The 26,745-nt window shown below is 34.9% G+C and overlaps 2 protein-coding genes across 4 annotated transcripts; one reads left to right on the plus strand and one right to left on the minus strand.

Annotated features, from left to right (window-relative positions):
• Positions 1 to 9: 9 nt before the first annotated feature.
• Positions 10 to 26,126, minus strand: LOC113507582 (heparan-alpha-glucosaminide N-acetyltransferase). 3 transcript variants are annotated; one of them, XM_026890445.1, is made up of 10 exons: positions 25,910 to 26,126; positions 18,183 to 18,313; positions 15,721 to 15,836; positions 7,656 to 7,812; positions 6,600 to 6,804; positions 2,971 to 3,144; positions 2,349 to 2,470; positions 1,762 to 1,931; positions 1,222 to 1,408; positions 10 to 922 (listed from the first exon to the last, which is right to left on the minus strand). In XM_026890445.1, exons 1-10 carry the CDS (start codon positions 25,967 to 25,969, stop codon positions 628 to 630), a joined length of 1,617 nt encoding a protein of 538 aa, XP_026746246.1. In that variant the 5' UTR covers positions 25,970 to 26,126; the 3' UTR covers positions 10 to 627. The 3 variants fall into 3 exon arrangements, with proteins under 3 accessions (XP_026746246.1, XP_026746237.1, XP_026746231.1); XM_026890436.1 differs by lacking the exon at positions 25,910 to 26,126 and adding an exon at positions 25,436 to 25,902 and having other exon boundaries at positions 2,977 to 3,144; XM_026890430.1 differs by lacking the exon at positions 25,910 to 26,126 and adding an exon at positions 25,436 to 25,902.
• LOC113507600 (esterase FE4-like) lies at positions 9,967 to 12,445 on the plus strand. The gene is made up of 3 exons (XM_026890459.1): positions 9,967 to 10,203; positions 10,698 to 11,905; positions 12,122 to 12,445. The coding sequence occupies exons 1-3, from the start codon at positions 10,021 to 10,023 to the stop codon at positions 12,330 to 12,332; spliced, it is 1,602 nt and encodes a 533-aa protein (XP_026746260.1). The 5' UTR covers positions 9,967 to 10,020; the 3' UTR covers positions 12,333 to 12,445.
• Positions 26,127 to 26,745: the final 619 nt, after the last annotated feature.

Genomic DNA, 26,745 nt, shown 5'->3' on the forward strand with positions numbered 1-26,745 from the left:
ACAAAATATTTTTTAATATGTTTTATTTCTCTTAAAAGCTTATAGTCACCTTCATATACAAATTAGTAGACAACTTCAAGTATTAAAGACTAGATTTTATAGAAATAGTACAATACATGTCAAAACCAAAAGATTATTGAGAACAAATGGAGCACCTAAGGTTTTACTATCGCTCAGTCTTCGTTTTAATATCTACACTTAAAATAAATCTTATTAACTAAAATATAAGTAAATTATTACTAAATAATGTAATAACAATAGTACTTTACACTACATAGATACAAAGAAGAAATCTCAAATCATAATTCATGTATTATTTAACATTAAAAAGCTATTTTATATGACAGGTATTATATAGTTATATTGCATTGCATAAACTTGCTTTAAAATTATGAAACAGTAAATATAATTTACTGATATGATTAAATGCGATATAATTTTAGGATCTATTTTTACAGCAATATTTATCTAAATGAATGTAATCATTCTCTAAAACCACTATTCATTCAATAGACTGCAAAGTTAATATAAATCAATAATTATAAAAACTTTACGAAACATGAAACTAAATTAAACATTTGTAAAATTACAATAAATTCAATTCCAACGGCAATGCTTTGAGGGAGCTCAAAGAGTGATAAAGACTTTCTTTTTGGCCATGATATGAGCGATGACGACCCAGAGCATGGTTCCCCAAACTGCTTCGACGAGGCTTAGAGCATGGGTTCTCATGTGGGGGATCCTCCAATGGAAGGGGAAGAGGTGGGCGCAGACTGAATGGCCGATGTACAGGGCTATGGCGTTGAGGCCCGGAGCGCGGAATGGCCCGCCGCCCCACAGCCGCCACGCGTCCGTCAGCGTGTAGCAGAAGCACAGCAATATGAGGCAGCATGCTGATGTCACTAGCACGAAAGACATTGACCTGGAATTTAGGGAGGGTTATTTAATGGAGAAAATGCAGTTTTCAAAAGAATCTCATAACCTAAATTTAGTTTAGCTCATTTATCACAACAGAAGAAAAACGGTTTGTAAAAACTCTAAACGTGAGAGAACAAGTTTGTTGCAGTTGTGCAAGATAACCATTTAACTTCTTTGCTGTCGAAAGCGAAATGAGTCTGAGGTAAAAACTTTTAATGTATGGGGCCTGATGACAAGACTCATCCTGCAAGATTTTGGGGTGAGGATTTGGTTAAGTAAAGACGAAACTCAAAGAGAACTCACCAAAGGTTTTTATTAATCGGTACAACTCCAAGTTCCCGAGAGAAGCCGGCTAGTAGTGCGCCGGCTAAAGCGAAGACCAGCGCCCAGGCTAACCAGCGAGAGATGCGGGCTTTGTGTGAGCGCTGCAGGAGGACGGTGGCGCCAGCTTGGACACCAAGCAGAGCCTGTACCGCTGATGTGAGGCAGCCTGGGGAACAAGTTTTTATGTCAAGTTTTATACATCAAGTCACAACAGAAGCTGGATTTAGATTTGTCGACGTTTCTACGCCAAACCCACTGAGCGTGACGTACCCGAGGCTTCAGTTCTGAGTCTGGATGTCTTTGTGGGCATGATTTGAATCTTTGTGAAACCGCTGGAACAACATGATTAAAATCCTTTTTTTGAGAAATTAAGAGCAATAGAATTAAAATTTAGAAGATGGTGAAAAAGTAACACCTATGTACAATAATGGACGGAACCATACGAGTCTTCCATGACTAGAGCACAGGCAAAAATATTATAGGTAGGTACTAAGACTAGTCTGAACTACGATGACTTGCCTAGTAATCCTTCAGGGTCAGTAGGAGGTCCTCCGTACACTCTGCGCGCGTCACTGTTCTGGTACAGATGTGAGTCTCCGAGCAGCAGTCTGTCGAGGTAGCCCGCGGCGCCGCCGCTACACTCCGGGGCGACCCACTCGTCGTGCTTGCCACCAGGTCCAAGGTATCCACTGAAAAACAATTAAGTAAACGAAAAAATTATGAATGTTTCTCAATTATTGTTTACCTTGCTATATTTTTCTCAATTACTTTGTCAACCTTGTTCAATTTTTTTTTATATCATATTCGACAACTTTTACACAACGCCATCTAGTCTCAAACTATGCAAAGCTTGTACTATGAGTATTATTTGTAAGTTCAACGTAAATCTTCTATTCTGTCCTTTTATAATTTATATTTTTTTACCTTGAGGAAGATTTGGTTGAAAATGCTCTAAGCTACATAAGCTATAGCTAAGAAACCACTTAGAGAAGATTTATCGACGGTTTTTAAAATCCAGAATGTTTATATGTGGATATAATTTAATCCCGCTCATTCTACAAATACGTAGCTAACGTTATATAAGTTTATGATCTAATCATACTCACGCGGGACAATCTGGATGGTGAAGAGTGAACGTGATAACGCTGTGGGCAGCCACAAGCACGCCGGCCAGCACCCAGCACCACACGCAGGAGAGCACGTCCTTGAGGGCCTGGCCACAAGCACCCTACCAAAATACAAGGAGTATGAATATCTAAAATGTTTTCCTACGAAAACTTGACGATCAGTTCTGGATCAAATTTTTTATTAGTTTTGCATCCTATATTAACAAATCCGCTGTACCGCCGAACAGAAAATGGAGATATTAAAATTTGTAATAAATTATTAGGCCATTTTAGAATGCTCTAATTTTGCATCTCATTCTATTCAATTTTTTTATAGTAGCTGACTACTATCGTGTAAACACATTCATTTATTTTAATCATTTAATAACTAAATAGAAAATAATTTAATTTGCGATGATGCGATCGATGAAAGAAATAGAATAAAAAACTTGCACAATCATGTTGGCTATTTCGCAATAAAGAAAGAGAAAAGAGGTACGTAATGAAAAATAAAGTTTATTGCAGTTCATATACCTAGATGCTGGTACGAAAGCATAGTATAATAAAAAAAAGGCGTGCAAAAGAAAAAAAAGTGCTGTTATACAAATCAATTTATCCTTACACTCACCCGAGGAGGCGTGTAGTACTTCGGCGCGGTCAGAGCGTAGAACCCGGCGGAGATGAGATACGCGACCGCCAAGCGCTGGAGTACGCCGAAGATGCGGAGCTCGAACAACATGTTGGACCCGTAGATGGTGTTCAGCGACATGCCCAGTAAGAACATTAGTAGGGATCGCTGAAATAGAAGGATTTTTTTGATATTGGTCTTCGTAAAGCGTTGAATAACGTGGTAACGGGAGAGTACTTGGGAACCTTTTTTAATTTCTCTTCACTTCATCTAGATATCTAGACTTAGATCAGATCCAGGTCACGCATTGTGAATTTGACAGCGTGATCTTTAACACTCGTCTATGTATGTGCTTAGAAGTTACTTGTTTATTCTTCTTAACGATAAATCCTGATGAAAAGCTATTAAAGTATTCACGTTTTTGTGGTAGTCAATTATATATGTTCTTTTACTGATTCTATGCATTTGAATCTAGAAACAAAGATATTGACTCGCATATTTTCATTTTTGTGTATCGATACGGTTACTAAAATAAATTTAAAAAGTTACCATGCCAATGACAAATACAAATAAAGATAAAAGAGCATTAGAAAAAAAGGTAATCTAACGTTAGATGTTACTATTTTCCCGATCCTCTTGAGACAATCCCCACTTCAAGAGTTTCAAATGATCGTATTAAGAACTCAGATAAATTCGGAACATGCATGGTATGATTATCATGTGTATTGATAATTTCTACCATTATCTACATTTCAGACATAGATACAACTGGACATTTGAGATAAAGGTCCAAGTTTTGCGTACGCCAATCATATGAACTGATGACTTATATCTTTCTGGTAAGTATAAGTACGTGTTTCTTTGTATGTTTAAGTAAAACTCGAGATTGAATTCTTGAAATTGGTAAAAATATTCAAAAGACATTGTATCCAAATATAAGCGATTTCCATACATCTTAAAATATTGAAATGTGACCCCAATTGAAGTCCATTATCGGTTGGTTTTCCAGATAGTCGGAAAATATGACCGATAGCCATGGATTTGGGACGTAGGATCAAGTCATATACCAGATCAATCATGGTCGATAGCATGCATACTTAAATAGACTTTTTAGTCCAAGTAATTTAAATTTATATACAATTTAAGAATTGCAATGGCAATGTGATGAAAAATTTTGATACACACAATATTAGAAATAATTAAAACATTACATAAGAAACATGTATATGCGAGCATGAACCCGCGGATTATGATGGCCATTAATACGAAATAGAGAAAATCAAAACATCGGATCTACACCGGCTTCGTGATTAACAAGCGCGAAGTATTTACTACTACCCGGAAGAAGAGCAATGACCTAAAAACATATTGCTCAAAAATACCGTAAACCATATCCCATCAATTACTCTTTAAATCTTGCCCATTTAAATAACGGAATCCAACCAAACGCTACTCGTGACACTACAATTATCGATAGTTCTAAACGAATAGTAACAGCCTCTTCACTTCAATCTAAACCAGGCCTTGTCCGTTACTAGGTCACTATATCGAGCGACTAACGTTGCCGCCAATATAACACATTGCGATAATACACTTCACACGTCTGTGCTATACATTGACGCCTAACTTGAATCAGGCGACAAAATAAAAGAAACAAAACCAGCTATGGATAGAGTACATATAAATGCAGTGGGTGTAGTATCGGAGAGAGCTATCTGGATGTTATCACGCAAACAGAATTTCCAATGAAATATGTAGGAAAAAAATTGCGTTAGCGTTAGTGGGCGCTCCATTGATATGCATTCGAGATCTCAAGGAGGTGAACAATAATACAAAATGCGGAAATTAAAGTGATGCAACGAAAGTGAACGGATCGCGTGCGCTCAATACAAATATATGTATCTATTGAAGAGCTGTTTAATCGGAATCGAGATTAGGCGTGAGATAATTGTGAGTTCCTCATTATATTGTTGCAGAAATTCCGTGTAAAAACCTTTCGAAGTCCGTAATTAAATACCGTTTACTGTTTTGAATCAGATAGCAATTAGTTTCAAATTATTCTCTCATTCTAGCTTATTTTTATTTTAAAACCTTTATCTCCACCAGTGATCATTTAACGAATTTCAGACATCTTTTGTAATTCTAAATCGAGACATTTTTAGCCACTGAGACTTGGGTGTACTTTGTAAATAAACTATCTAAATAAATTAATATTTTCTTAAATAAAAAATCGCGTTATTTATAAACATCCACCAATTTTAAAATATTTCAGAAACGGTGTGGCCTTGACACAATTCTTAAAATCCGGATAGAAATAAAAGAAAACCTCAAAAAGCATTGCCATTCGATATGAACACCAATTTGTTACACCATCATCTTCAGACGCCTACTTGAACATTCTTGGCAGCACAATGCTCGGCTTTCACAAGGAACCGACCTCATGCTAAGTCATGCTCAAAGATCACTAGCACGGGACATCCTAGATGCATAGCTACATGTTCGCTATTGTCCGCGATTTCACTTACAGCCTTTATTCTTACATTACTTAATACCTTGACGGGTATGAGAGAGTTATTCGTGACGTAATCTGCAATGGCTTAGGTAAATGTAATTACTTGAAGATTAATCGCTTGTTGATGTATTGGCCTAAGTGGGCATCCCTGTGGAACCAATCACTACTTTGACAGTTATAAGTGAATTTTATACGGTAATTTCTCGAATAACATGTCCCATAAATTCGATGAACGCTTTCTAAGAATCATGAATTTAATAGATGATATTTACAAGTTTATTGATAGCTACTGGTTATTTCATATTTGATCCGAGGTGGTAAAGAGGTAAGTAGATTACTGCTTTGAAATCGAAAGAAACTTGAACTAAAAATCTCTCAAACGATAGAGATACTGCTAATAGCATTGAACAATTCCAAATGAAAGATGTCACAGATACTTTTAAATAATTCATTAAAAAACTACTGAACTGAGATTGCAACAACTTGATCCTAAACTTAGACTTTACAGACAAGAAATAAGTAAATCTTTATAACTATAACGTTAACAACCACTTCTACACCGCTTAATAGAAGCATCCTGCACTTTAAAAGACAAATAAAAACCTCAACATCTTCAATAAGGTGCGATTGCCACAATAGCACAAGCACGCGTCGGCCGGCTGTGCAGTGCACAAGCCTTGCGTTTACATAACAAGACAGGTTTTAAAGGTTGACCTTAAACACCCCTTTCACAGTTAGCCGACGATACCGCTTGCGTAACGACATGGCACACAATTATAAGGACGCTTTGCTGGTCAGAAATAATGGGGAGAGACGTTAAAATTAATTGTTTACGCCTAATTTTCTATTAGTTAATGTGTTCTTATGCGTTTTTTCAAAACCATAATGTAAAGAGATTTGAATTTTGAGTAACGTAGGGTACGGAATTTAATGGTTTTCACGTTCTTCTTCGTTTCAAAACCGTAAGATTAGTTTTTTTTGTCGACTCCCATTTAATCAGATGATCCACGAAATGGTACTGAGACCCAATCGTAACTTTTTAAAGGTAACGCAGCAGTTCTGATTATCTTCAATAATTTCTAAGTTTAAAGCAAGAATCTCATAAACTTACCCTAACGATATGAATGACAATCTTCCACCGCGGCACTCCTTTAGCGAAGGCACTCTTGACGGACAGTGGTATGCAGACGCCCATGATCCAAAGGAAGGCAGGGAACACCAGGTCGCCTGCCACCAGCCCGTTCCACGTCGCGTGCTCCAGCCACCAGTAGCCGCCGGCGCCGTCGTTTACGAAGATCATGAATACTATTGCCATCCTACAGAAGAAATAGTAATACAATAATATTAGTCGATTATAGAAGTAACATTGCTGGTATAATCGAACAAAATTATTGAACTGACAAGTCAGTCACGTAACTTATTGAAAAGGAATTTTATTCACAGTGTGTTTAGTTCTCTATTCTTGATATTGCCCAGAAGCTCAAACTTAGACAGGCACATGATTGTATTGTCCTAGTAATAAATTAGCACGACGATACTTAAATTATCATAACCAAACCTTATTTATTTAAAACTAGCGTTACGCACTTAATAATTATTACAGCATATATAATTCTTATGATCACGATATGATCTCAAAATGATTTTGAATTGGTGTTGAAAGGGAATCTGAGAAAAAAAGTAGTTAACTAAAAACCTAGTTCGCGCCAAACAATTCATGTGAATAGGGTTACTTACACTTAACTCTCACGGATATTTTGTGAAGTCGTGATAGATTTGCGAAATTCACACAGCCTTTGCGCTAAAAGATATGTTTCTAATGTTATGAAAAAACAAAAATTGATGATCAGTGAGAAATGTGCACAACATTCACACAAGGCATCCTAGAGTTTTGTTTTTCAATATACATGGTAATGCACATTGCACATACCTACAATAAAGAAGTACGAGTTTTACCTTTTAAAAATTACTTCTCACATATTTACAATCTGAATTATACATACATGATGTATGATGATAAATTTCTCTGTATATATGGAATATAAATTATTCGTCATCCTTCTGGCTCGTTGGTCTAGTGGATAGTGACTTTTGCTGTACTTAAATTTATGCGTATTTGTCTTGAACTAACTTAAAATACAAGATTTGCTTAGTTGATGAAACTTACCCTCTGAAGGTGTCAAGTGCTCGCAGTCTCTGTTGTATGGCCAGTTCCTTGTCTCCGTACCGCAGCTTGCCAGTCCTCCTCACTCTGGACATGATCAGCTTTATGATGCCGTACAGCACCCACACCGCTAGCAGCACGCCCAGCATTAGGAGCAGAGCTGGTAAAGAATACATGGAAATTGTCATTAAGTTTTTCAGTCACTAAAGATTTGGTAGAAAGTAGGTAGATCAGGGTCCTAAAATGTTAATGTTTTAGAAATTGCAGAAACTATGATGATTTTTAATTGCTATTCTATTGTTCAGTCTATGCTTTAAAACTGCTTGTTCCAGTTGGAATAATTTTACAGGTACGAACAAATCTTTTTTTTCTATTTGACACTTTTTCTGATCTCACATATAAGTTGGATTAGGTCAAAATCAGAAAGGACAAAAGATCGTAACCCATGTTAGCTGGTAATAAAACGTTTCTACTAATTGCTTAAGCTTTGACGCAATGAATTAAGATGACAATCATATTGTCTCGACACTTCCTACTTATTCTCATACAATATGCCTGTTTATTTGTCTTCACATCAACAAACGTTTTTACATGAACAATTCTCATCAACAAGGCATTGTCTACCATTATCTTATGATGAATTGCGATGCCAGTGTTTCAACACTTACAGATTGTATAATATGTATGACGAACTCGCAAATTCTGTTTTGGAATTTAGTTTTCTGGTACATTGAGTGATACCTGGAGAATAGAAACAGACCTATTAAAGTATTTTTTCTTCACTGGCATTTTTCCTATTTCTGAAATTAACGCATCACGCATTTGGTTTTCATTTATGTTATACTAGCTTTTCACCCGCGGCTTCGCCCGCGTCGAAATCGGTTATATCGTGTTTCCAAGAGAATTATCCAAAGTCCGGGATAAAAATTATCCTATGTTCTTTCTCAAGTTCAACTCTAACTCTGTACCAAATTTCAGTGGTTTAGACGTGAAAGCGTAACAGACAGACAGAGTTACTTTTGCATTTATAATATTAGGGATTCAAACGATATTCAAGCTTTGACTTAATTTCCGCTCGATAACCATCTCGATCACATAAATTCGTATTGTGAGGTATTGTAATCACAATTCGGTGATTCATTAACTTAATAGAATTAAGGTTCAGCCAAATATCAGCGCAACGACCTTGTGCACACCCTTGTCATTGAACTATTGTCCATTCAAACGGTTTGACTCCCTTAATATTTGAAGCCAGATTCTTTTCATCTTTATGCATATCTAGCTGAACCCGCGACTTCGCCCTCGTTAATTTAATGAAAAAGTTGAACGTTTTAACATTATTTGATTTTTCTAAAAGAAAAGTGGCCTATGACACTCTCTATTACAACAGCTGCCAATAAAAGTTCCGTCAAAACCGGTCCAGCCATTTCAGAGATGCCGGATCAAACTGACAAACAGATATTACAATTAACATTAATTGTAAAAAATGTTATTTTCATTATGCAGATGTATTAAGTAAAAACATCTATTTCAATATTACAAACACCAGTCCGACCTGTCAACTACCATACATAGCGATGGCATTTTGCAATTGACAACAAGTTTTTGTGTCAGGGTAAGGACATGTTTCTGCATATGCAGATTACCAAGATTGTAGAGATCAATGAAATAACAATAAACTTGGTGAATTATGGGCCTACGCCAGGGAATGCAAATGAAGCTGTCTTCTGGTTATGCAATGTCGTACGGATATCAAAGATTAAGATAGCTTGCTATTGTTATGACAGACTCAGATAACGGCCTTATAGTTTGATCATTTTGCAATATTATTTTCCTTTTGCTCCATTTTTACTAACCCATTTTTTGTGGAATGAGGTATAGATACATAGCTTTATAGTTTAAAATTCAGCCTTTCCCTATCCACTGCTAGGCATAGGTTACGCCACAACACCTCGTCGTTTTTGGTCGTAGATGACTACTTGTAGGAAAAATATTTATCTGCCAAAAAAATCGCACTTTTTAATTCTTCGGGGATATTTTTTCTGAAAAATATATACTGACAGGATGTAGAAAAAATCTAACCTTGAAAAAGTCTCATCTTAATTGAAGTTTAAGATTTAGGCTGCAAGTCAAGCTAAAACAGCCCAAAATCTTATAAAAACCAAATTACAGGTAAATAATATAGTACTGACAATACCTACATCTCACATTATCGTGACGTCGACACTCAACTTATCCGATATCATCGAAATTCATCTCATTGAAAACGTCCAGATAAAATAACTATATAACGATAGTACCACAGTTTTGACATCAGTATTTAGATGATACTCACTGGAGGAAAAACAGAAGAAACTGGAACGTCAAAATGAAGGGAATATTGTTGTGTGCTTTAATTTTAGTCTCGAATGTGTGTGGTGAGACGAGAGTAGATCCCTTGGTTCTGATCAGTAGTCAAGGTTTAGTGCAAGGGTATAAGGCGAGTGATGGAGATTATGCTGCGTTTTTGGGTGTGCCGTATGCATGGGTCGACCCCGAGGATCCATTTGGCGTAAGTACCTCATGTATTTGAACCATGATGATAAGAGTAAGTGTATCTGTAGTGATATTCAAAGTCTTTCGATAAATCAATAGTAAAAGCAAAATGAAAATCAAGTTTACAGTTATGTAAAAGAAATTTCGTCTTGAGCGTAATCAAACTGCAAGTCACTGAGCATCTGTCCATTGACTTAGTTAATGCGTCAATTTGCTCGTCATTAACTCATCGATAGCCGTGATGAGGTTGTCGAACCCTTTGATATTGTGCCAAGTGTTTGTGTTTTTATTTAAAACTATGTGTCATATTAGTGGCATGTTGATAACGCCTCTTTACAAAGTATATATGCACATTATAGCGAAAAAAACCTGAGACTTAATTATATTTTAAGCGAAAATATTGTTTTTTTTTTTGTTTTGGTTTAATCTGTATTCATTTTCCTTCATACCATACTGCTATATAAAGATTTGCGATGTGACAACTGCTCATTGTGTTTTTTCTATTTACAGCCAGCGCAAACAAGACCAGCATTTGAAGAAATAATTTACTATGCCAGAGATAGCTCCATCCAATGCCCGCAGATGACTTCGACGCACACCGACTCGGAAGTCCTCGACTGTTTGCGACTGAACATTTATGTGCCACACAAAGCTAGCTCCTCGAACCCACTGCCTGTTTTGGTGTGGTTCCATGGCGGAGACTTTGAACGTGGTAGTGGAGGACAATATGGCGTCAGAAACTTAGTCAGACACGACATCGTAGTCATCACGGTCAACTACCGTCTCGGCCCATACGGATTTATGTGCCTTGATATACCGAATATGCCAGGAAACCAAGGATTGAAAGATCAGTACAAAGCCTTGGAATGGATTAGAAAGAACATCGCGTCTTTTGGTGGCAACCCCTACAATGTAACGATCTCTGGTCAAGATGCTGGTGCAACCTCAGTTCTGTTACATTTATATGCCGATACCGACAGATACTACCACAAAGCTATCGTAGAGAGCGGTACACCTCAGAGTGAAGGCATGTTTGTGAACGCTGATACCGAAGTTCCAGTCAAACTGGCTGCACATTTAGGTTATACAGCAAGTGACACCCAAGATGCTCTACAATTTCTTTCAAAATCTCCGCATGAGTTGGTTACAGGAGCAGCTCTGGAACTAAACCTGCATTTAAGGCCTTGTAAAGAGAGATCTTTTAGTGGAATTCCAATATTTGTAGCGGACGATCCGTACTCACTTACAAACGAGAAGAAAGTGAGCAAAACGCCTATATTGATTGGTTACACTAGCCAAGAACGTGACTCGCTGAGCAGTGATTATTTCGATTCCGATCCGTTTTATGAGAAATTGAAAAACAATTTCAATCTTAATGAACAACAGTTAGCTGAGGCCGCTAAAATAGCGCGTCGGTTTTACCTTGGAGACAAGCCTGTATCAAAGGATGTAGAAACGCAATTAGGGAACTTTGAATCCGACTTTGTGTACAACCATCCTACAGAGCGAGTTATAACAAGACTACTTGAAGAAAGTGCATCCTCTATTTATGAATACCTGTTTAGTTACGTCGGTGACTCCGGAGCTGCGGGGGCGGGGCATTCGGCAGAACTTAATTATTTGTTTACTAAAGGCGGGAATCCCCAGGCAAGGTCAGATGAAGATCAATTGATTATCGACCGGATTACGACCTTATGGACCAATTTCATTAAATATGGGTAAGTGTGACTTTGTGTACAATCAATGTTTATTTGCCAATTAGAAATCGGATATAAAGACCGTTTGAAAGACGTACGCTTTCGTCTGTTTCAGGAATAGTATAACTCAATGATCAAAAAACGAATGTCTCCTTGACTGATTACTGTACTATATTTCCATAACTCTACATTAGAAATTAATTCTTATTTCTAAAATCAGTTCTGCTCTCATTTCAGAAACCCGACACCTAAAGTCACAGACTTACTACCAGTTAAATGGACACCAGTGGATGTAGAGACCAGGCCGACTCTAATCATAGACACAGACATGCGCCTGGACAACCGCGTCGAAAATCAGCGGATGGCGTTCTGGGACCTGTTCTACTCAATGTATGGCAGCTACAGCATCATCACAAGAGAATGCTCGTTCGAGCCTTACTGCTGTTGAGTGTCTTTTGTTTCTGTGATTTGTATTATTGTAGTATGTTTTGATATTGTTAAGTGAAGTTTCTGTAAATATTTCAATTATTTTTGAGTCAATAAAATTTATGATTTTATTTATTTTTGTGACTACATTGCATTGCTTTTAAATTGCATACTCCTGAGCAGATGCAGGATCAACAACAAACCTACTTGCAATTTTTGATATTTTATCGAATATTATTTATATTAGAACTAATTTTGAGGTTATGTAATTGTTCATAAAGGTTACTTAAATATGAAAAATTAAGATTAGATTGAACAATTACCTTTTAAAACTTACCCAACGGTACAAGTGATATTTATAATTTGCCAGTACAATGACAAGTCAGTGGCTTCTTTCTGGGTCGTTCATCTCCAACGGATGGTACTCATCAAGACAAATCGCCTTCACAAAGGAGGCCATCGTCTCCCGCCCACTGCACTCCATTTAAACCGAGATTCGATTTTTTAACTACATAATAACATAATAGTTTGCAGAAATGAAGGATGTCTCAATTTAAGTCTCTTCCCTTAGATGAATTTAGGAATTTCTGATATAGTAACTAACTTTATCATGATACTGGTGTTGTGTTATCTATCAAAAATTGAGTTGCACATTGATTGGTAAATATATGAAGTAGACCAATATCGCAAATGTTGATGAGTACTGTAAAATGAACAAAAAGAGAACTTGTGGAAAATCATATGAACCATACAATTCAAGATTTACTTATTGACGTATTTATTTATTGACTTCAGTCAAAAAGTTGGGGACAAGTTGGTTAAGGAAAATCAAATCAGAACTTTTCAACAAAACAATTATTTTAAATTAAAACCACATCCACAAATCGTGATGTGGTTACTTTCCTCTGTATATTAAGATGAAATAATAAACATAACGCCTTTGGAAATCCCACTTTCTCGGGCCCCATCATCACCAATACAGATTAGTTCCGCCATTTTCACAATTTCCACCGCTTTTGGCGCGTGACCGTTACAATTCTGTTTTATTAATTTGTACCTTCATCAGTTCCGAATATAGATTTTCGCTTTCGTTTTTTTATTTGTATGAGTAGTGATGTGATTGGAACAAACACTTAAAACAGAGTAGACCGCACAGACCAGTGGTATTGGTCAATAAGAAAAACCCACTGCACATAACGTGTCATGGGTTCGTTCTCCATTTGGACAAGTATTTAAGTGCTTTACGGATGCTTTTCTTGAGTCTACGTGAATGTTTATGAAAGCCCGCAACTTAATAGAGCAATTTTTACAGTGCGTTTATTAAAAAAAAAAAAACTAGCATATGCATCTCAAAACATATTATCTATAGCTTGAAACTTGGCAATCACAATCATTATAACGATAACTCTCAACTTTACTCGTCTCTATTGCGATATGAGGAACAATTCTAGACTTTGATCTACTTTAGCAAACATATTGGAAACCTATAAAAGTTAGTTCTATACATCAACTGTCATTATTGTTACGCAGTGCTTTGTCACACAGCTTTGTTCAATACAACGTACAACGCACAGTGTGCCACACAGAGTAGTGACATACATACCTACTTATACATTTTTGCCGGCCAATATTGATTCCTAGTCACATTAATCTATTGAGACAAATGCGTAATACAGATGTGTTCACTAATCTTATCAAAGAAAAGTAAGAAATATTCAACTTCTGAATTGTATTTTAGTACTGGCTTATGGATGACGACGTTTAGAAAATAATATTTATTCTATTGTAGAGTGTATTTCATAGATTTTATGTCAAGTAAGAAGATGAATGTCTTATTGAGAACGTATTTTATTATTACACGCATTCTTCAATCAATCATATTAATAAGACGTGTGGACGCTATTACAATGATACAAAACGTTTAAATGGGTTCAAACAACCGTCCAAATTCATATTGCAGACCGGTCCTTAAACTGTCACACTAAAAGTTAGGTATATTAAAATATGTCGCATTAAAATCGATTGGGTTTAAATTACCATTCGATTTTATTATCCGATTCACCTCACTATCTGGCGTGGTACTGACCTTGGTGGACATACAGGAAAACGGAGGACATTCGGTACTCCTCACAATACATAACAGATACTACATATTGTATGCATCAATATATAAAACTATTAAGCTAACCTATCTGTCCTGTTATAATAAAGTCTGTTTTATTTTGATTTAATATATATTCTGACTTTTTTTACAATCGTTTTTTTTGTACCAGTCATTTATATCCGTGCAAATATCTGTAATTATAAAATTACCGCAGTCAGTTTCAACACCTCGTATAGATAAATTTAGCATCAAATCAAATGCAAATTGCTCTTAAAGTAATCTTAATTTAACAACAACGGCTTGAATCATAATGTTTATTACATAACATTGAACATGTTTAATTGCTTTTATAATTAAACTTAAAACGATTCATAAAACAAAAGAAAATCCCGGTGAATGGTGAGAGGTGTAGCAAATACTTGCGTCACTCGGATACAGAGAAGTACAAATATTTCACATAGAATCGCAACATCATAATTACTATCAGCCTCTAATAACCTACTGCTGGGCATAGGACCTTCATTTTTTTAATACATTCTACTTTCTCTCTTGCCCTTCGCAAATATCCTATTCTTGCTCTATTTTTATATCGTCTGCCCATCTCATCCTATCAGGATTTGGCCATCGAAAATTTGGCCATTTAAAAAAAAAATCCACCTACACTGATGATGAACGGCATCACGAATCTTAAATCTATTACCAAGTTGGCAGTAATAATGCCTGAAATAAGCTCTTCCCGCTCAAAAACCTGACATGTCTAACAATGGCAATACCAGAAAAGGTTTAGCTTAAGAGGACTTTTTTATGGCCTGTAAGCGTTGAAGATTAATTTAACGAGAGACTTAAACAATGTCCTGTTAACAAAAACAATAAAATTAGTAATGTACATATGTTCGAATATTAAAATTATGTCCTCGTCGCACTCAATATTCATGAAGTATAATGCAAAAGAAGATAATCAATAATAATATACCTGATAAGGATACCAAGTTCCAACGAAAGGACAAAAAGATTACATTGTGTGTCAAGGGTTTCTTAATGATTGAGATAAGGTTAAATGCATTTTCTGAATATTTTGGTCTTTCTACGCCACAAAGGACCAAGGATTAGCAAAGTTTGTTTAATTTACACATTATATTAACGGTACCTTTAAAAAAACTTATTCCTAATTGCTCTTGATTCTAATAATACGGTGTCTTATTTAAAGTTTTCGAAAGATTATATCAAATATTTAAATCAACAGCAAAACGTAGGACCTAAATAAATCTTAAGAGCCAAAGGACCAAATTGACATAGAATAACTTACGCATATAAATGTCGACGGGTTCCTTGAGGGTGTGGACTTCGCAGCCTGCAGTGCTGGCGTTCAGCTTGTACACACCGAACTGCCCCATGTCAGGAGTGAGCTGGCAGAGTAGGCGGCTGCGAAACAAAAAACATATTTATCTCTGGTCAAAGAAATGGGTATAGCAACTCGGTGTAAAAGGTGAAGAAGTATTTAGTGTTAATTAAATTAAAGAACACGCTGTTTTAATTTTATTTTAGCTTGTAAGGTAACTACTTAGCGAAATTATTTTATTTATGAACTAAGAAGTGACGTCAGGTATAAGTTCCATTCAGTGTAATTTGATGTTAGTCATATACACTGAATGGTGAATACATATAAAGGTACATATGCTGGGAAAGAATTAAAAACTATCATCATCAAGAGCAACGGATAATCAGCCCTAAGAACCGATATATTTAAGAAAAGTCTATTAATTATCTTCAAACAATTACTTCCCGTATTTATATTGTAAGGCCTTTAGAATGTGGACATCCTATTGTTTCGGTTAATTAACTTTTCCGGCGAATAATCCAACTGTCAAACTTATCATTAACAAATTACTCATATCCTAGCTGTCTTGGTTTGCTATATTGGCACTACCAGGCAAATTACAATTATGGAATTTTACTTTAATAACAAGATATAAATCTGTATTTTCATATGACATTAAAGCTAATCTAAGTAAAATTCCTCATGAGATACAACCTGATGATAAACAGACAGACGAGACAAACGGACAGTGGAGATTTATTAATTTGGCTGCGTTTGGGTTTCGTATAAAAATAAAATGTTACATTGTGACAAAAACCGTTGTCGCCATTGTCAAATTTCAAGTATATTAAAGTTATAATTTGATGACAAGAAAATCTTTCGCGTGTTTCGTCACTTCGATGACACCTCAATTATCTCCTACCATTATTTTAATCTTTATACTGTCAGAACATTTTGACAGCTTGTCTTTATTCATTTTATATTTTTTAAATTCTAGATATTTATTACATAAATTGCTATTATTCGTACGTTTCTATTATTCGTAAAATAGACCTAAAGTTCTAAGTAATAACTACTTAGAACTTTAGGTCTATTTTAATACAAACAACGTAATATAATTAAAATGTAAATATTATGTCATATTTTTCACATGGTTGTTACGGGAAAGTAAAAATATTAAACCACCTGTATTTTTCCCCAACTTCATTTCACCACTTTCATTTACAAAACTCGTTCTTACAATGTTATCGTTAATAATAATAATAAACCTAACACTACATTGCTAATTAAATGAAGCACGAGAAGTAGTTTCCTGTGTAAAGTTGTCACTAAAAATGTGACGTGAATGTCAGTAACACCTCCTTGCTATTAGATAATGTCAAATAACTCTTTTATTTTATGTACGAGAATACGAATACAAGTTTATAACCAATGCAACATTTATGCAAAGAAAAAAAAGAAAGCAATAGTTTATTAACTATAGGTACGAAAATTAAGGTTTCAGATTCAGATTAAGGTTAGAACAATTTAGTTCAGATATATGGAAGAATAACTTCTTCCATTGAATGAGTTCCGAACAAAACTTATTATTTATCATGCACAGAACAAAAATACGTATCAAAGTTATTATGAGGACATCACCTTTCCAAGACTCGTTTCTTCATACTGTTTACACATCGTGTTCATGTACAACTTTCTATAAGGCGGTATGGAGTGAATAAGTAATCCAGTCCGGAAATTCAGTTTAATACGTGCTCAATCAGATCATTACCTAATGAAAGTAGTCATCAAGAAGAGTTCAGAGAGCTTATGTAACTGACTATCGCTATTAAAGGAAATATAGCCTTCGAGGGAATGGTTTCCTCCTGTAGAAAGTATTGTCTTGTTGGTCTGGCTGGACTTTCAAACGTAATAAAAGTAGGTCACTAAAATTTAGTTCTGAGTATCTCAATATTCGACCTTTTTTCCTATCAAAAAAGTCTTTATTTTTCTCATCATCAGAAAATTATGGTTACATAAAAGTGTTGTAACTTATCCTTTTAATGAAAGTATCATGACCCGTCTTTATATATATTTCCCGTTGTCTACCATGCTAATTTATATGCATGCTGTCCCAAGCAGGATCAAACGAACACAGGTTTTTTTTATTGAAATTTATAAAAACTCCTCTCATATACACATGGCCACCACCGGGTCACAAAGATCCCAAACGCTCACCGTAAATGTCATTTTCTTTCTTTTAACATTGACCTATATTTGACTATTAACTCACCTAGTATTATTAATTATTCAATGAAGCAACGGTTTACTATCTTATTCGAACTCCTTAATCATGAACTGACTGATCTTAATCGTGAGTCGAACAAGCCTCTCGACCATGCCGCGAAACTAGTCGACCAATCCCAACACGCTTGAGTAAACTGTGGCACTTAATAATGAATCGTTCTCACCTAGTATTCCCAGCGTTAATGTACTGATCGTTGACATCTGCATACACCCTCCAGGTGGAGCGGCGCGCCGTGCTGACCACCCACGACTCCTCAGCACCCGGGGCTATGGTCGCCTGCAGCTCCAATGGACACTAAAAATAATAGTATGGTTAGAAATGCACCTTAAGGAGCTAGGAAGAAGGTTTATATAGGGTATTCTTGTTGTCGGACTGAAGAAAACCGGGATAGTTGATTGTATTTTGTGAGTCATAGGGTTTTCTTTAGTGACATCGATCATACATTTTGTACCAGTTGCAGCGTCCTACGATATCGATTGTAGTACTGAGTTCCTAAAATGTACATAATACAGCAATGGATTCTAAAGGAAATTAACCTAAAAAATGAGTAAAAAGTATTTATTTATCTAATACTTCTTATACAAATAACACTACAATACTCTTGCCAGGACATCCTCTGCCAGTCAGCCAATTTACGTACAAGAATTTGAATTTTAATACGTTTAATTATGATCTTGACCCTGTTATATGTTTACTCTCTTCTTTTAAATCAGACTTCACGTTCATGGCTCTACTTGCCTACATCAATATTTTTCCTATTACCTAATCCAGGAAACAAAATGTAACAATTTTAACCTTAATTTTATGGACTTCATAAGATAAAACGAAACCTATAATTTAATTAATGTGAGAATTTTTTACAAAATAATGCACGTAACAAAACAACATAACTTTAAGCTATTATTATTTTTCTACTAATTATAAAACAGTTTGTCGGATACTTCAATATTATATGATAAGTAGTATAGGAAGTATTTAAGTATTTCTATGCTTATAAGCGTTAATCTTGTGAGACTTTTTGTTAGGTAGTCTACGAACGGGGAAGCTTACCTAATGAGTAACTACCGATTAGGTAAGCGGTGCTATTATCGGCCAAAGACATCTCTAAGTGAAAATTTAGGTTTAGGAAGCACGTTGCTCGGTAAATTGGTTCGGTGCAGGTAATTACAAACTGATTCGAATTAACCTTACAAGGTAGAGTCGCTGCTCTATGTCAGCAGTAATTATTTATTACTAATGTTGCAAGAACTACAAATACATATTGACTTTTTTTCATTTTGTCAGGTATTCACGATTATCTAATTAAATACAAGTTACATTTCACCGAGCTGCTAAACTCCTATGTATTGGACTAAAAACTCAAAGTCACGTCACTTGTCGAAAATTAATGTTATATTTAAGTTTACTATTCTAATGCCATTTAACATTGTATAGGCTGACAGGTGCCATTAATATTTTCCGACGACCTACATACACGCATATTTCTTTTGTAGGTACAGACAAACATATTATCAGCACAAACAAGTGAAAACAATGTTATAAATAAGTACAACAGGATCTGAATGCAGCTTTTATACAAAATAATAATGTCGATGACTCATAGGATCAATGCACGTGCTTACAACATGACTAAGTTCACCCCACATTACTAAAATATGCAGTAAGTTGACGAAGCTCTGTTACTTAGTTACTTAGCAAGTACTTTGTGTATTCAAAATTGTAATTGGTTGGATAGAATTATACATTGGTGTCAAAAAAAAAATTTTTTTTTGAAAAATATACAATGCTAAGTAACGTAGAAATGTTGTCGGAATAATTGTACTTTTAGTAATTTTCTTCATAATTTAAACACGAACAACGAAACAATAATGCATATTAAAATAAAATATACTAGGAAGAGGAAGACCCTTAATTATTAATTTCCCACAAACCCACACCCAATGGAAAGAATTGCAAAAAAGGGCTCGTATCACACTTAATTAATTCAAACCATTATTGTTTTACCTTTTTAATATCATTTTTGTAACCGCAAAACAAATCAAACTTAAATACCACTTTGTAGCTTGTTACCAAGTAACAAACTATATTTTCTCTAGAGCGACCGGCGCACGCGCACACCACGCATACTTGACATACATTCAGCAATAACACTGAGATTTTCAATGTTTACTACAAATTTGCATGTTGCGTGTTGTTATGTCTCACTAAATACATAATCGCGTAAAAATAGAAGCTCATTAGTTTAATGAGACCATTATCGTGACGTTTTCCTTGATACATACCATCAGCGACATAATTTTATTTTAGCTACAGTGGATCGTCAATTAAAAAAAGACTCCCACGTCAAAGAATTTATCCCTTGGGTCGCAGAAGTTTCCCAAACATTCAAATCGCATGCACAAATACACCCAGACTTTGAGCATACGTTCGTGAATCACACAAATACTTATCTTACGCGAGGATCGAACCCGCGACACGTTGCATATAGTGGTTTTGGCGTGGTGACTTAAATCATTCGTCTGACGTTTTAAACTGCCAAAGAAATAACAAGCAGGTAACTGAAAAATGAACACCTTTGCGAAATTTAATTGACGCTCAATACTCGTATTTGTAAACTGGAATTTCGTTTTATGTGTTGCATTGCTGAAATGTAGTCTTTGTTATTCATAGTACCTAGGTACAGCAAGAGGAAAACCTTCTATGCAAAACAATGACGCAATTTAACCAGTAGATATGAATCTGACAAATCTTTCAGAACTTGAGATGATGATCCGTTCAGAAATACTGGAAAATTTTACATATTCTGCAATTTTGCAGGATTTGTGGACGTCAAGTTTACTTTAAGATATGTTGACTAACCCATGTTTTTACATCCCAGCAATTTCCCGCTCTTAGATTTCGTACGTATTTTCGCAATAAATAGATTTATGTGCAAACACTAAACAGAATTCAATTCGCACTGATAATAATCAACTTGTTTTACGATCTTGATGGCGTAAAATCCGTTAAATCGAAACATACGGAGTTGTTTCCTAAGAGCTTACTCAACACTTTCAGTGAGTACGTTTAGTTCAAGTATATTTGGTTCACAACAATAATAAGGAGATTGTATAAACAACAGCACTTGCTAAAAATACGTAATTTAGTCAGCTTCTTTGATTGTAGTTTTTAATGGATTGGGGAGTAATTAATGTCTGATGTAAACTTCGTTGTGGAAGAGAGTCAGAAAATTGCAGTATTATAAACTAATGTGATATTTGTGTTTTATTTTTATTTTATAAAGCCACATACGATTTAGCCCACATGATCGTTTTATACTTTATCATGCGAAGCGGATAGTCGAAACTGAAATACGAACATTACCATGAAAAAAAAAACAGGTTCCATAAACCAGTAGACATAATTCGATCCAGCATACCTAATATTCGATATTTTCCTACACAATTTTAATATTTACTTATGAATAATAACAAAGTCCTGGTACTTTTATTAAATTAAACTTTTACGTGCACATAATTAGATATACATAAGTTACCTACATTTCATTTTAACATAGGTAGAGCAGCTCTATAATTACAAACACGGGTGACTTCCCCAGGAAATCCCGGTGACAAGTCGCTGATCGATACAGAAAGCAAGCTCGATGGACAATAGAAAAACACCGTGCCATGTACACAGTGAAACCGCTTCCGATAGAAATGTACGGTCAATCTAAACTGGTCAACTGAAGAGGTGTGAGGCAGGTCAATTATTTTTTAATCGTGATTGTCTAAGGATTTTTTTTTGTTTGGTTGTAAGGTCATTGATACTGAAAATTGAAAAACGGAACATGAAGCTAAGATTTTCGTTGATGAACTATGATGTCAATTCTTTGGACTCGCAATTGAAAATAATTGTATAGGAAATTGGTGTTCAGATAAAATATCATCCAGACAGACATATTTCGCCGAAAATAACCTCTCACAGAAAAACAGCTACAATTGGAAAATGTGAAATTAGTACATGTTATTCAATTACAAGCATTTAACAATCCAATATTCATTTCATTGTCTGAAGGAGTCCCTTGGGAAATTCTTTACTATTATATACAGAAAAGAAAAAAGCATGTAGCAATTATTTCTTCCTTTAAATGAATAATTCTTGCTATTATATACGTAATTACAAGGCCAATCAAGGTTAAACGTTCAACATAATACAAGAATAAACAAAAACCAATTACAATTCAGTGAAAGACTATCATAATAGCTTTATAAATACACACGAGTCTCTGGGAAACGAATAATAGTCGTCAAGACACTACAGCGACAAAAAAATCGCAATAAAAAGTTACGCAGTCGTGTTTGCAGCCATAAATTCCATTTTACATTCTTTTCCATAGACAATGATTGATTAAAGTAAACGCCGATTAAAACTGTTTGAACATCCAAGGCTGCACGCACTGATTACACATGGTATACTCGACGATGACGGGTGCAGTTTTAGAGTTTTTTTAATGGCCTTTTAACTTTTGCACATTTCTGAAAATTCAAAGTTAAACTTGATATTTTATAACCTACTAGATTTTCGCCCGCGGCTTCGCCCGGGTCGATGTCGGTTATATCGCGATTCCAAGAGAACCCTTCAAAAGTCCGGGATAAAAACTATCTTATGGTCTTTCTCAAGGTAAACTCATCATCTCTGTAACAAATTTCATTAAAAAAGTGACAGACAGACAGACAGAGTTACTTTCGCATTTATAATATTAGTAGGGACTAGAAATACATGTGAATTTAACAAAAATACTTTATTTGTCTAAAATATATATCTCAGTTACTCCTTATTAAACCAGCTACCAGCCAATAAAGGTCTCGTTAAAATCGGTCCAGCTATTTCAGAGATTAGGCGGAACAGACAGAGGAACAAAAAAAAGAGTTATTCTAGTGTATGTACTGTACATTATTTTGTACACTTCAATTTTATAAAAATGTATGCATGTATAAAAAATAATTGTTAAGTTAGTTTCGTTTCATATTAATTGTATAGGCAAATTTTGCCATATCTTTTCCTTTAATTAAGGAAGCCGATATTTTAAAACTATTTTATAAAATACCCAAATAAAAACCCAATCTATTACTGAACTACAATCAAACTTAACTCATTATATTTATCATTAAATTACCTACTTCATTGAAAACAAATACACCGTAACTACTAATTTAAGAACATAATAGGTACACATTATAACAAAATTACAAAATTATTTATAAAAAAAATCGGTCAAATCTTCAGACTAATCTAGGCAACCTGTTACTTATTCTCTCCAACAAAAACTGTTTCTAATTTATTATGTAAGTTATTCAATCAAAATATTCGTACCGCTTGTAACAAAGATTATTTGGCCTGCATACAAATGTAAATTAAACTGCTCATAAAGTTTAAATTAGCTGTAAAATAAAGTGTCTTGTGTAACGTATTGTTATGCTAATGTAATAACCATTTTACTATCACTATTATATCCCACACTTATAATTCATAATATGGGCAATAATTTGGCAAACGCCTTAGGTCTTATCTTATGGTGACGAGCTCACAGCCCCTTACATATTTTTGAAATCAATAATTTTGTATTATTTTTAACGATTGTTAAAATAGTTACAAAAAATTGTACATGATTATGGAAAGGTCATATTTTTATAGCATGGTTTTGAACCGGTCACTGAAAGCAACGAATCCAGTCATTGAACCCCTAGTTCACCACGAAGCACACCAAGTTACACAAAACCACAAAATGAAATATAAATGCCATGTTAAAAAGACGAGGTAACATTATATCGCTGCACTTATTTAAAACCCGGTTGTGGTTACTCAGAATTTCTTAAAGGAAAATCCCGATATTTTATGTCCCCCATAGTATTAAACCGAAATGTCACATTCACCTGTCACTCACATCAAATCAAGCATTAAAAAGTGATCAGAGGGTGGAGTTAAAAATCGTATGTTATAATGTTGAAAGTTGTATTTTTAAGTTACTGCTGTCAATCAATTGGTGATTTTTTAACATTTAAGGAGTTAACCGCGGGCGGGGTTTGACTGCTTTAACAGACTGAAAAGTTATAATACCTAATGATATTCCATAACTTTCACACAACGCGATTTAGTCTCAAACGTTGCAGAGCTTGTATTATGAGTACTAGACAACTGATAAACTCACTTATACATTTCTAAATACGTACATATTAAAATTAAATCACGCAAAAATGGCCTAGGTGAGAATTGAATTACAAATATACACATTTAACGTATCAAAGTTACTCGTAAGCTGTATTTCAGTACTGAGATGCCAAATTCAGTAATTTTCTGATCACCTTGTATTTAGCTAGTGCCAACCTTGTCCTCTTTAGATTATACGAGGTTATTTTCTTTACATACGCTTATATCATATTGATTTGTATCTGAAAAAAAATCGTCAATATTCCAAGGCTTACTATTTAATTTTAATAACTGAACATTCATTTTTTTTATTTTCATTGATAGTCTTAGTATCTAGTTGGTTTTTTTCGTAATAAGTAAAAGTTTTTTTTTTATAATTACATTAATTATGTGAAAAGCCAATCATATCATGAAAGTGTATTAAATATTCTATACGATACTAAACAAAAATGCTTACCTATTATTTTACGCGGAAGGATTTGTGCAGGGAAGTAACATAACTTAATTTACTCATATTAATTCAAAGCTGCCAATTAACGGATAAAACATAACAGAATAATATCTATAAGTATATAACGTGTATATGCACAACAATTACTTTACAAACTATATAGTTATACTTAGATATTCCATTGATATCAAAATGAGAATCAGAATAAATCTTAAGTTCTCGAATTTCAATCTATAATTAAAGTTCTGAATACCTGTAGGTACAATACAAATAACCAATTAATAATAGCTAACCTTTACGTCCAAGAGGATAATACGCAATTAAATTACTAATATCTATATTCGTCAGAATGTTTAGTTTATTAATTTAGAATGTTTAATTTGAAAACAAGCTGAAGGTTGCTCAGCTGCTTCTTCATTTTTTTCCCTCCTAAACCCGATAAATATGTAACAATATCTACCATATTGTGAAAGGAAACACCTTGACCTTTCATACATTATTATTATGAACATATTTAGTTTATAAAATAACAGAGTTTATCGTTAGTTTTTTTAATATTCCTGCCTGTAATTAATATGATTATATTGTACTATCTGTAAGATGCGTATATTAATGTTAATTATTACTCGTGATCTCAAAATTAAATGGTTAATCCCGCTTTCTAAAGTAATTTTAATATTAAGTCCAACAATAAATACAACAAGGTATCAAACCCTATTGTAATTCACTTTTCCTTGAAAAATTCACTAAGTTTTCACTTCAAACGCATGACTTACCCGAAAACAGTCATCAGAGACGCTGTACACCCCGACACTAGTCTCGGACACCCCGGTCATGTAGGCCTGGTCCATCTTCAGGGCCGTCAGGTTCAGACCCTCGAACTCCTCCACGCCCGGGTCCTCCAGCCATGATCTTATCACTTCCTTATACCACTGCCAAGTGTCATTCGATACTCCCACTGAATCATTCATTGTAACACTCGAAACGTTTGAGACTTCTTCTTAAGGCGAAGTAGTCAAAACTTCACATTTGATCGTATACCATTTTTTTTACCGAACTTTTTTTGCAATTTAGTTGAACACGTCCGCCCGCTCGCTGGGTTTGCGTGTGACTGAACGCCAGAATGATGGAGAGCGCAGACCGGTGCGGGCGTCGCTTCTCCGTACGAGAACATATAAATAATAAGCTTTCTGCAACGCGGTCTGGAAATCTTCGCAACAATTAGATGAAAGCGTCACCAGTGCGTTTACCTGTCGCTGCTCCCGCCGGCTTCCCACGGTGTGTTTGTTTTCATTACCCATGGACTCCATGGATGCCAATCACATCTGTATTGGTAGAACAAGAAACAAGGTTGGGCTTTATAAATGATGTGACAAATTTTCGTACTTTACATACAATGGTTTTATATTAACACTATATTTGCGTGTTTATAATGATTGTTATTGATCGTTCTCTATTGTTTTCCTACTAAGGCGTAGAGGACAAAGGCATTTAAATATGATAGACACATTGATCGTCATCAATTCCGCACAATAACTTCCACTGTTATTATACTAAGATACATTTATAATACCTGGCATTCAAAGCTGTGAAATTGGAAGATTTATGATAATTGCTTATCAGGTTGTGAATCCTCAACCTCGTACTTACAGAACCGGTTTGCGAACTTGCTAACCACCCACGATTTTATGAATCCATACATACAAATGCGAGATTATTTGCAGTCACTCCTCATTTTGTATGATAAAATCTTCTTTCTTAAAGATTTTGCATTTTATGTTATACCTATCACTGTTTAGGAGTCGATCACTTTTACATTACATTTAAGAGTTTCATCACCTACATGATATGACTACTATAACCCTCCCCTGGGTATAGGCCTCTACCTCGACTTATGCCATTCTCCTCTCTTTTATCCTTCGATCCAACCTATTCCTATATACATGCTTTTTTATTAAAAAAGAAACTCCACAGCCAAAGTATAATGATCTCTAACCATTAGCCCGTAAATGGAATATCAAGTCCAACCTATTTGGTTCTTGCAACTTTGTTTGTAAGTTTTTTTCCGTTTCCGCTGTTACTTTTC

This window comes from Trichoplusia ni, chromosome 2 (genome assembly GCF_003590095.1).
Source record: "Trichoplusia ni isolate ovarian cell line Hi5 chromosome 2, tn1, whole genome shotgun sequence".
NCBI lineage: Eukaryota > Metazoa > Arthropoda > Insecta > Lepidoptera > Noctuidae > Trichoplusia > Trichoplusia ni.